At 52.0% G+C, this 12,761-nt stretch overlaps 2 protein-coding genes across 2 annotated transcripts in view; one reads left to right on the top strand and one right to left on the bottom strand.

Moving 5' to 3' along the window:
- Positions 1–7,523, bottom strand: part of LOC142251623 (tubulin alpha-3 chain-like) — a 73,990-nt gene extending 66,467 nt beyond the window's left edge. The window contains exon 1 of the mRNA XM_075324593.1: positions 7,337–7,523. Within this exon, the coding sequence (XP_075180708.1) occupies positions 7,337–7,339 (3 nt within the window). The 5' untranslated portion in view covers positions 7,340–7,523. The remainder of the gene's footprint in view (positions 1–7,336) is intronic.
- Positions 7,524–7,897: 374 nt separating this feature from the next.
- Positions 7,898–12,761, top strand: part of LOC142251614 (tubulin alpha-3 chain-like) — a 40,259-nt gene continuing 35,395 nt past the window's right edge. Inside the window, exon 1 of the mRNA XM_075324583.1 lies at positions 7,898–8,034. Coding sequence (XP_075180698.1) covers positions 8,032–8,034 — 3 coding nt within the window. The 5' untranslated portion in view covers positions 7,898–8,031. The remainder of the gene's footprint in view (positions 8,035–12,761) is intronic.

Raw genomic sequence — 12,761 nt, 5'->3', positions numbered from 1 at the left:
TGATGACACCTGCCATAGCCCTCTGTGGTGACACCTGCCATAGACCTCTGTGGTGACACCTGCCATAGACCTCTGTGATGACACCTGCCATAGACCTCTGTGGTGACACCTGCATAGACCTCTGTGATGACACCTGCCATAGACCTCTGTGATGACACCTGCCATAGACCTCTGTGGTGACACCTGCAATAGACCTCTATGGTGACACCTGCCATAGACCTCTGTGGTGACACCTGTCATAGACCTCTGTGGTGACACCTGCCATAGACCTCTGTGGTGACACCTGTCATAGACCTCTATGGTGACACCTGTCATAGACCTGTGGTGACACCTGCCATAAACCTCTGTTATGACACCTGCCATAGACCTCTATGGTGACACCTGCCATAGACCTCTGTGATGACACCTGCCATAGACCTCTGTGGTGACACCTGCCATAGACCTCTGTGGTGACACCCGCCATAGACCTCTGTGGTGACACCTGTCATAGACCTCTATGGTGACACCTTCCATAGACCTGTGATGACACCTGCCATAGACCTCTATGGTGACACCTGCCATAGACCTCTGTGATGACACTGGCCATAGACCTCTATGGTGACACCTGCCATAGACCTCTGTGGTGACACCTGCCATAGACCTCTGTGATGACACCTGCCATAGACCCCTATAGTGATACTGGCCATAGACCTCTATGGTGACACCTGCCATAGACCTCTATGGTGACACCTGCCATAGACCTGTGGTGACACCTGCCATAGACCTCTGTGGTGACACCAGCCATAGACCTGTGGTGACACCTGCCATAAACCTCTGTGGTGACACCTGCCATAGACCTCTGTGGTGACACCTGCCATAGACCTCTGTGGTGACACCGGCCATAGACCTCTGTGGTGACACCTGCCATAGACCTCTGTGGTGACACCTGTAATAGACCTCTGTGGTGACACCTGCCATAGACCTCTGTGGTGACACCTGCCATAGACCTCTGTGGTGACAACTGCCATAGACCTCTGTGGTGACACCTGCCATAGACCTCTGTGGTGACACCTGTCATAGACCTCTGTGGTGACACCTGTAATAGACCTCTGTGGTGACACCTGCCATAGACCTCTGTGGTGACACCTGCCATAGACCTCTATGGTGACACCTGTCATAGACCTCTATGGTGACACCTGTCACAGACCTCTATGGTGACACCTGCCATAAACCTCTGTTATGACACCTGCCATAGACCTCTATGGTGACACCTGCCATAGACCTCTGTGATGACACCTGCCATAGACCTCTGTGGTGACACCTGCATAGACCTCTGTGATGACACCTGCCATAGACCTCTGTGATGACACCTGCCATAGACCTCTGTGGTGACACCTGCCATAGACCTCTATGGTGACACCTGCCATAGACCTCTGTGCTGACAACTGCCATAGACCTCTGTGGTGACAACTGCCATAGACCTCTGTGGTGACACCTGCCATAGACCTCTGTGGTCACACTTGCCATACACCTCTATGGTGACACCTGCCATAGACCTCTGTGGTGACACCTGTCATAGACCTCTATGGTGACACCTGCCATAGACCTCTGTGGTGACACCTGCCATAGACCTCTGTGGTGACACCTGCCATAGACCTCTGTGGTGACACCTGCCATAGACCTCTGTGGTGACACCGGCCATAGACCTCTGTGGTGACACCTTCCATAGACCTCTGTGGTGACACCTGCCATAGACCTCTGTGATGACACCTGCCATAGACCTCTATGGTGACACCTGCCATAGACCTCTATGGTGACACCTATCATAGACCTCTGTCATGACACCTATCATAGACCTCTATTGTGACACCTGCCATAGACCTCTATGATGACACCTGCCATAGACGTCTATGGTGACACCTGCCATAGACCTCTATGGTGACACCTGCCATAGACCTCTGTGGTGACACCGGCCATAGACCTCTGTGGTAACACCTGCCATAGACCTCTGTGGTGACACCTGTAATAGACCTCTGTGGTGACACCTGCCATAGACCTCTGTGGTGACAACTGCCATAGACCTCTGTGGTGACACCTGCCATAGACCTCTGTGGTGACACCTGCCATAGACCTCTGTGGTGACACCTGCCATAGACCTCTGTGGTGACACCTGCCATAGACCTCTGTGGTGACACCTGCCATAGACCTCTGTGCTGACAACTGCCATAGACCTCTGTGGTGACAACTGCCATAGACCTCTGTGGTGACAACTGCCATAGACCTCTGTGGTGACAACTGCCATAGACCTCTGTGGTGACACCTGCCATACACCTCTGTGGTGACACCTGCCATACACCTCTATGGTGACACCTGTCATAGACCTCTATGGTGACACCTGCCATAGACCTCTGTGGTGACACCTGCCATAGACCTCTGTGGTGACACCTGCCATAGACCTCTGTGGTGACACCGGCCATAGACCTCTGTGGTGACACCTGCCATAGACCTCTGTGGTGACACCTGCCATAGACCTCTGTGATGACACCTGCCATAGACCTCTATGGTGACACCTGCCATAGACCTCTATGGTGACACCTATCATAGACCTCTGTCATGACACCTATCATAGACCTCTATTGTGACACCTGCCATAGACCTCTATGATGACACCTGCCATAGACCTCTATGGTGACACCTGCCATAGACCTCTATGGTGACACCTATCATATACCTCTGTGATAACACCTATCATAGACCTCTATTGTGACACCTGCCATAGACCTCTATGATGACACCTGCCATAGACGTCTATGGTGACACCTGCCATAGACCTCTATGGTGACACCTGCCATAGACCTCTGTGATGACACCTGCCATAGACCTCTATGGTGACACCTGCCATAGACCTCTATGGTGACACCTGCCATAGACCTCTGTGATGACTGTGGTGACACCTGCCATAGACCTCTGTGGTGACACCTGCCATAGAAATCTGTGATGACACCTGCCATAGACCTCTATGGTGACACCTGCCATAGACCTCTGTGATGACACCTGCCATAGACCTCTGTGGTGACACCTGCCATAGACCTCTGTGGTGACACCCGCCATAGACCTCTGTGGTGACACCTGTCATAGACCTCTATGGTGACACCTTCCATAGACCTGTGATGACACCTGCCATAGACCTCTATGGTGACACCTGCCATAGACCTCTGTGATGACACTGGCCATAGACCTCTATGGTGACACCTGCCATAGACCTCTGTGGTGACACCTGCCATAGACCTCTGTGATGACACCTGCCATAGACCCCTATGGTGATACTGGCCATAGACCTCTATGGTGACACCTGCCATAGACCTGTGGTGACACCTGCCATAGACCTCTGTGGTGACACCAGCCATAGACCTGTGGTGACACCTGCCATAAACCTCTGTGGTGACACCTGCCATAGACCTCTGTGGTGACACCTGCCATAGACCTCTGTGGTGACACCGGCCATAGACCTCTGTGGTGACACCGGCCATAGACCTCTGTGGTGACACCTGCCATAGACCTCTGTGGTGACACCTGTAATAGACCTCTGTGGTGACACCTGCCATAGACCTCTGTGGTGACACCTGCCATAGACCTCTGTGGTGACACCTGCCATAGACCTCTGTGGTGACACCTGCCATAGACCTCTGTGGTGACACCTGTCATAGACCTCTGTGGTGACACCTGTAATAGACCTCTGTGGTGACACCTGCCATAGACCTCTGTGGTGACACCTGCCATAGACCTCTATGGTGACACCTGTCATAGACCTCTATGGTGACACCTGTCACAGACCTCTATGGTGACACCTGCCATAAACCTCTGTTATGACACCTGCCATAGACCTCTATGGTGACACCTGCCATAGACCTCTGTGATGACACCTGCCATAGACCTCTGTGATGACACCTGCCATAGACCTCTGTGGTGACACCTGCATAGACCTCTGTGATGACACCTGCCATAGACCTCTGTGGTGACACCTGCCATAGACCTCTGTGGTCACACTTGCCATACACCTCTATGGTGACACCTGCCATAGACCTCTGTGGTGACACCTGTCATAGACCTCTATGGTGACACCTGCCATAGACCTCTGTGGTGACACCTGCCATAGACCTCTGTGGTGACACCTGCCATAGACCTCTGTGGTGACACCTGCCATAGACCTCTGTGGTGACACCGGCCATAGACCTCTGTGGTGACACCTGCCATAGACCTCTGTGGTGACACCTGCCATAGACCTCTGTGATGACACCTGCCATAGACCTCTATGGTGACACCTGCCATAGACCTCTATGGTGACACCTATCATAGACCTCAGTCATGACACCTATCATAGACCTCTATTGTGACACCTGCCATAGACCTCTATGATGACACCTGCCATAGACGTCTATGGTGACACCTGCCATAGACCTCTATGGTGACACCTGCCATAGACCTCTGTGGTGACACCGGCCATAGACCTCTGTGGTAACACCTGCCATAGACCTCTGTGGTGACACCTGTAATAGACCTCTGTGGTGACACCTGCCATAGACCTCTGTGGTGACAACTGCCATAGACCTCTGTGGTGACACCTGCCATAGACCTCTGTGGTGACACCTGTCATAGACCTCTGTGGTGACACCTGTAATAGACCTCTGTGGTGACACCTGCCATAGACCTCTGTGGTGACACCTGCCATAGACCTCTGTGCTGACAACTGCCATAGACCTCTGTGGTGACAACTGCCATAGACCTCTGTGGTGACAACTGCCATAGACCTCTGTGGTGACAACTGCCATAGACCTCTGTGGTGACACCTGCCATACACCTCTATGGTGACACCTGCCATAGACCTCTATGGTGACACCTGTCATAGACCTCTATGGTGACACCTGCCATAGACCTCTGTGGTGACACCTGCCATAGACCTCTGTGGTGACACCTGCCATAGACCTCTGTGGTGACACCGGGCATAGACCTCTGTGGTGACACCTGCCATAGACCTCTGTGGTGACACCTGCCATAGACCTCTGTGGTGACACCTGTCATAGACCTCTATGGTGACACCTTCCATAGACCTGTGATGACACCTGCCATAGACCTCTATGGTGACACCTGCCATAGACCTCTGTGATGACACTGGCCATAGACCTCTATGGTGACACCTGCCATAGACCTCTGTGGTGACACCTGCCATAGACCTCTGTGATGACACCTGCCATAGACCCCTATGGTGATACTGGCCATAGACCTCTATGGTGACACCTGCCATAGACCTCTATGGTGACACCTGCCATAGACCTCTATGGTGACACCAGCCATAGACCTCTGTGATGACACCTGCCATAGACCTCTGTGGTGACACCTGCCATAGACCTCTGTGGTGACACCTGCCATAGACCTCTGTGGTGACACCTGCCATAGACCTCTGTGGTGACACCTGCCATAGACCTCTGTGATGACACCTGCCATAGACCTCTATGGTGACACCTGCCATAGGCCTCTATGGTGACACCTATCATAGACCTCTGTGATGACACCTATCATAGACCTCTATTGTGACACCTGCCATAGACCTCTATGATGACACCTGCCATAGACTTCTGTGGTGACACCTGCCATAGACCTCTGTGATGACACCTGCCATAGACCCCTATGGTGATACTGGCCATAGACCTCTATGGTGACACCTGCCATAGACCTCTATGGTGACACCTGCCATAGACCTCTATGGTGACACCTGCCATAGACCTCTGTGGTGACACCTGCCATAGACCTCTGTGGTGACACCTGCCATAGACCTCTGTGGTGACACCTACCATAGACCTCTGTGGTGACACCTGCCATAGACCTCTGTGATGACACCTGCCATAAACCTCTATGGTGACACCTGCCATAGACCTCTATGGTGACACCTACCATAGACCTCTGTGATGACACCTATCATAGACCTCTATTGTGACACCTGTCATAGACCTCTATGATGACACCTGCCATAGACGTCTATGGTGACACCTGCCATAGACCTCTATGGTGACACCTATCATAGACCTCTATGGTGACACCTATCATAGACCTCTGTGATGACACCTGCCATAGACCTCTGTGATGACACCTGCCATAGACCTCTATGGTGACACCTGCCATAGACCTCTATGGTGACACCTGCCATAGTCCTCTATGGTGACACCTGCCATAGACCTCTATGGTGACACCTGCCATAGACCTCTATGGTGACACCTGCCATAGACCTCTATGGTGACAGCTGCCATAGACCTCTGTGGTGACACCTGCCATAGACCTCTGTGGTGACACCTGCCATAGACCTCTGTGATGACACCGGCCATAGACCTCTGTGATGAGACCAGCCATAGACCTCTGTGATGACACCTGCCATAGACCTCTGTGATGACACCGGCCATAGACCTCTATGGTGAAACCTGCCATAGACCTCTATGGTGACACCTGCCATAGTCCTCTATGGTGACACCTGCCATAGACCTCTATGGTGACACCTGCCATAGTCCTCTATGGTGACACCTGCCATAGTCCTCTATGGTGACACCTGTCATAGACCTCTATGGTGACACCTTCCATAGACCTGTGATGACACCTGCCATAGTCCTCTATGGTGACACCTGCCATAGACCTCTATGGTGACACCTGCCATAGACCTCTATGGTGACACCTGCCATAGACCTCTGTGGTGACACCTGCCATAGACCTCTGTGGTGACACCTGTCATAGCCCTCTATGGTGACACCTGCCATAGACCTCTATGGTGACACCTGCCATAGACCTCTATGGTGACACCTGCCATAGACCTCTGTGGTGACACCTGCCATAGACCTCTGTGGTGACACCTGTCATAGCCCTCTATGGTGACACCTGCCATAGACCTCTATGGTGACACCTGCCATAGACCTCTATGGTGACACCTGCCATAGACCTCTATGGTGACACCAGCCATAGCCCTCTATGGTGACACCTGCCATAGACCTCTGTGGTGACACCTGCCATAGACCTCTATGGTGATACTGGCCATAGACCTCTGTGATGAGACTCCAGTTAAGGTACACATTACACAGCCGGCTCTTCATGTCTTCTGCGCCAATCACAGGTCTGATTATAACAGACAGCCAATCACAGAGGGGAATTGTGGGAGGTGGTCTTGTCTCCTTTCAACGGTCACTGATGCAGCCTCGCCCCCAGCAATCATAGTGCGTCATGGCCCCCACTAATGGCCCTCACCACGAGACCTTATCCCCTGCTTCTATTAGCTGAGCCGGGGCTCCGCAGTGAGCTGCGGGTGGACGCCATGTCTTACCATAGTTATCTCCGCAGAGGTATGTCCAATGGGGTATGTTTGTTCCGCCGCTTCACGTCTCTTCTCCTCACCTCACACCGCGCAGCTCCAGTAACCAACTGTCGCGTCTCCCGCCCGCTGCCCCTGCTTATAAGACTCATGCGGTGCGCTCGAGCGTGTCTGCCTCTACTGATTGGATGAAATTGCAATGAGGGCGGGAAATTATAACCAGTCACTCTCCAGTTATCTCTACAGGTAGCGCGTGCAGGCTGTGATTGGTTGCTAGGCAGCTGGGGACAGCAGTGATTGGTTGGCTGCTTATGGACTCACTGCGCGGGAAGATTGTCGCTTGAGGTAACCCTCAACTGAGGTAACCCTCAAGCGACCGTTAGAAACAATCTTCCCGCGCAGTGAGTCCATAAGCAGCCAACCAATCACTGCTGTCCCCAGCTGCCTAGCAACCAATCACAGCCTGCACGCGCTACCTGTATGGATAACTGGAGATTGACTGGTTATAATTTCCCGCCCTCATTGCAATTTCATCCAATCAGTAGAGGCAGACACGCTCGAGCGCACCGCATTAGTCTTATAAGCAGGGGCAGCGGGCGGGAGACGCGACAGTTGGTTACTGGAGCTGCGCGGTGTGAGGTGAGGAGAAGAGACGTGAAGCGGCGGAACAAACATACCCCATTGGACATACCTCTGCGGAGATAACTATGGTAAGACATGGCGTCCACCCGCAGCTCACTGCGGAGCCCCGGCTCAGCTAATAGAAGCAGGGGATAAGGTCTCGTGGTGAGGGCCATTAGTGGGGGCCATGACGCACTATGATTGCTGGGGGCGAGGCTGCATCAGTGACCGTTGAAAGGAGACAAGACCACCTCCCACAATTCCCGTCTGTGATTGGCTATCTGTCTGTTATAATCAGACCTGTGATTGGTGCAGAAGACATGAAGAGCCGGCTGTGTAATGTGTACCTTAACTGGAGTCTCATCACAGAGGTCTATGGCAGGTGTCAGCACAGAGGTCTATGGCAGGTGTCACCATAGAGGTCTATGGCAGGTGTCACCATAGAGGTCTATGGCAGGTGTCACCATAGAGGTCTATGGCAGGTGTCACCATAGAGGACTATGGCAGGTGTCATCACAGGTCTATGGAAGGTGTCACCATAGAGGTCTATGACAGGTGTCATCACAGAGGTCTATGGCTGGTGTCACCACAGAGGTCTATGGCAGGTGTCACCACAGAGGTCTATGGCAGGTGTCACCATAGAGGGCTATGACAGGTGTCATCACAGAGGTCTATGGCTGGTGTCACCACAGATGTCTATGGCAGGTGTCATCACAGAGGTCTATGGCAGGTGTCATCACAGGTCTATGGAAGGTGTCACCATAGAGGTCTATGACAGGTGTCACCACAGAGGTCTATGGCAGGTGTCATGACAGAGGTCTATGGCAGGTGTCACCACAGAGGTCTATGGCTGGTGTCACCATAGAGGTCTATGGCCAGTGTCATCACAGAGGTCTATGGCAGGTGTCACCACATGCCTATGGAAGGTGTCACCATAGAGGTCTATGGCATGTGTCATAACAGAGGTTTATGGCAGGTGTCATAACAGAGGTTTATGGCAGGTGTCATCACAGGTCTATGACAGGTGTCACCATAGAGGTCTATGGCAGGTGTCACCACAGAGGTCTATGGCAGGTGTCACCATAGAGGTCTATGGCAGGTGTCATCACATAGGTCTATGGCAGGTGTCACCATAGAGGTCTATGGCAGGTGTCATAACAGAGGTTTATGGCAGGTGTCACCACAGGTCTATGACAGGTGTCACCATAGAGGTCTATGACAGGTGTCACCATAGAGGTCTATGGCAGGTGTCACCACAGAGGTCTATGGCAGGTGTCACCACAGAGGTCTATGGCAGGTGTCACCACAGAGGTCTATGACAGGTGTCACCACAGAGGTCTATGGCAGGTGTCATCACAGGTCTATGGAAGGTGTCATCACAGAGGTCTATGGCAGTTGTCAGCACAGAGGTCTATGGCCGGTGTCACCACAGAGGTCTATGGCAGGTGTCACCACAGAGGTCTATGACAGGTGTCACCATAGAGGTCTATGGCAGGTGTCACCACAGAGGTCTATGGCAGGTGTCACCATAGAGGTCTATGGCTGGTGTCACCACAGAGGTCTATGGCAGGTGTCACCATACAGGTCTATGGCAGGTGTCATCACAGAGGTCTATGGCAGGTGTCACCACAGAGGTCTATGGTAGGTGTCACTATAGAGGTCTATGGCTAGTATCACCACAGAGGTCTATGGCAGGTGTCACCACAGAGGTCTATGGCAGGTGTCACTATAGAGGTCTATGGCAGGTGTCACCACAGAAGTCTATGGCAGGTGTCATCACAGAGGTCTATGGCAGGTGTCACCACAGAGGTCTATGGCTAGTATCACCACAGAGGTCTATAGCAGGTGTCACCACAGAGGTCTATGGCAGGTGTCACCACAGAGGTCTATGGCAGGTGTCATCACAGAGGTCTATGGCAGGTGTCACCGTAGAGGTCTATGGCAGGTGTCATAACAGAGGTTTATGGCAGGTGTCACCACAGGTCTATGACAGGTGTCACCATAGAGGTCTATGACAGGTGTCACCACAGAGGTCTATGGCAGGTGTCACCACAGAGGTCTATGACAGGTGTCACCACAGAGGTCTATGACAGGTGTCACCACAGAGGTCTATGACAGGTGTCACCACAGAGGTCTATGGCAGTTGTCAGCACAGAGGTCTATGGCAGGTGTCACCACAGAGGTCTATGGCAGGTGTCACCACAGAGGTCTATGGCAGGTGTCACCACAGAGGTCTATGGCAGGTGTCACCACAGAGGTCTATGGCAGGTGTCACCACAGAGGTCTATGGCAGGTGTCACCATAGAGGTCTATGGCAGGTGTCATCACAGAAGTCTATGGCAGGTGTCACCACAGAGGTCTATGGCAGGTGTCACCACAGAGGTCTATGGCAGGTGTCACCACAGAGGTCTATGGCAGGTGTCACCACAGAGGTCTATGGCAGGTGTCACCATAGAGGTCTATGGCCGGTGTCACCATAGAGGTCTATGGCCGGTGTCACCATAGAGGTCTATGGCCGGTGTCATTTTCATTTGATAAAGGTGTATGAGCACTTTTTTTTGGGCGTGAGCTGTAGACTTTATCACTACCTTTCGGGATCCATATGACTTTCAGATCTTGTTTTATTCAATTTATATAGATATAGATAGATATGGGTTTTTTTTTCATTTTGGTATGTAGTTATTCTTAGATTTTATTAGTTCTAAAATTTATACCAAATATGTTATTTTCTAAAAAAAAAACCAAACCAAATAACATGGGAAACAGTGATTGAGAAGGAGTTGTCTGAGTGGTGAACAACCCCTTTAAGAGGCTAAATTGCCTTTCTTTGGTCTCTGCTCCATTGCGTGGACATCTGCCATCAATGTACAGCAAATATTGCAAATTCAGACCTGGGCAGAGTGGGTCCGGTAGTTTCCTCTTGGTGCTGCCCGAACCCCAGACCATTAGGCACTGGCCACATTTGCATGCTGCTGGCCCTGTGCACACGGCGTTCAGCAGCCTTAGGCTATGTGCGCACTAGACCGTTTTTCCCGCAGATTTGCCCCGGAAATTTCTTGAGAAATGTCTGCAATCTTTGTGCAGACATTTCCCATGAAATTCAATGAGAAAAAAAAATAGTTGTGCGCACTGTGCGGATTTTTCTCAAGAAAATTTCTTGAGAAAATTTTCTCGAGAAACTTTCTTGAGAAAATGTGCATGTCCATTAATTTCCGCAGGTACCTGCGGTATTCCGGGGGTATTCCGCAGGTAGCAATGATGTGCGGTATACCCCCGGAATAGCCGCGATTTACCTGCGGTAATGCCCATCGCTGCCTGCGGTTTTGCAGGAAGCGATGTCATTATGCCAGGAAGAGGAGCAGAGTAAACACACGTCACACTCCCTGGACGCCGCACAGAAGCGCTTCCGTGCGACCTCCAGGTGCCCGTGCAGTGTGTGTCCTGCTCCGGCCTCGCGGCTGCCTGCACTGCAGTGTCAGTGTCTGCCCGCAGTGTCAGCAGCCTGTCACACGGCAGCGCAGGCAGACACTGACATCCTGCAGTGCTGGGAGCCGCGGGGATGACGATCGCTGCTGTCAGGAGGTGAGATCATTACCTGCTGTGACGATCTCCTGCCTCCTGACGTCACCGCGGTCACTGCTGTCTATGCCCGTCTCGCGAGCGGCCCGAGACTGTCACTAGTGGTGACGTCACGGGCTCTCGCGATAAGTCAGTGACAGCGCTGACGTCAGCAGTACAGGAGATGATCACAGAAGGTAATGATCTCATCTATGCTCCTGATGGCAGCGCTCGTCATCCCCTGCAGTGACCTGAGCTGACCTATTGATGTTAGCTCAGGTCACTGCATTGCTCTCCCAGCCAATGGGGAACATTCTGTTTTTCATTGACTGGGACAGCGACTATGGTATGGATCGCCGTGCCCCCCCCCCTTATTGGATTACGCCGGACGTGGAATTGATTGTGCTCTTTTCAATAAATTGGTTAAAGAGGGAATGTTTTGGGGAGTGTTTTTTCAAATAAAACTTTTTTTTGTTGTCTATTTTTTAATTATTACTGACTGGGTTGGTGATGTCGGGTATCTGATAGACGCCTGACCTCACCAACCCCAGGGCTTGATGCCAGGTGACATTACACATCTGGCATCAACCCCATATATTACCCCGTTTGCCAACGCACCAGGGCGCGGGATGAGCTGGGGCAAAGCGCCAGGATTGGCACGTCTAATGGATGCGCCACTTCTGGGGCGGCTGCGGCCTGCTATTTTTAGGCTGGGGAGTGTCCGATAACAGTGGACCTCCCTAGTCTGAGAATATCAGACCCCAGCTGTCCGCTTTACCTTGGCTGGTGATCCAATATGGGGGGGACCCCACGTTTTTTGTTTTAAATTATTTATATAATTTAAAATAACAGCGTGGGGTGCCCACTGTTTTGGATTATCAGCCAAGGTGAAGCTGCCAGCGGTGGTCTGCAGGCTGCAGCTGTCTGCTTTACCCTAGCTGGCTACAAAAAATGGGGGGACCTCACGTCATTTTTTTTTAATTATTTATTTATTTTATGGCTAAATACAAGGCTAAGCACCCTTTAGGCTACTTTCACACATCCGGCTTGAGCTCTGCGGCTCAATCCGGCTGTGCAAGCTATGCAACGGATGCGGTGAAAACACTGCATCCTTTGCATACGTTTTTCCTGTGCGGCCAGTCCGGTTTTTGCCGCTTGCGGCATGCTACTGAGCATGCGCAGTGGCAAAAACCGCATGCGGCGGCCGGATGCGGTTATTGCCGCATCCGGCCGCCATAGGCATGCATTGAAAAATGCG

Source organism: Anomaloglossus baeobatrachus, chromosome 9, assembly GCF_048569485.1.
Source record: "Anomaloglossus baeobatrachus isolate aAnoBae1 chromosome 9, aAnoBae1.hap1, whole genome shotgun sequence".
In the NCBI taxonomy this organism is placed as follows: Eukaryota; Metazoa; Chordata; class Amphibia; order Anura; family Aromobatidae; genus Anomaloglossus; species Anomaloglossus baeobatrachus.
This window is presented reverse-complemented; position numbering and strand designations above follow the sequence as displayed.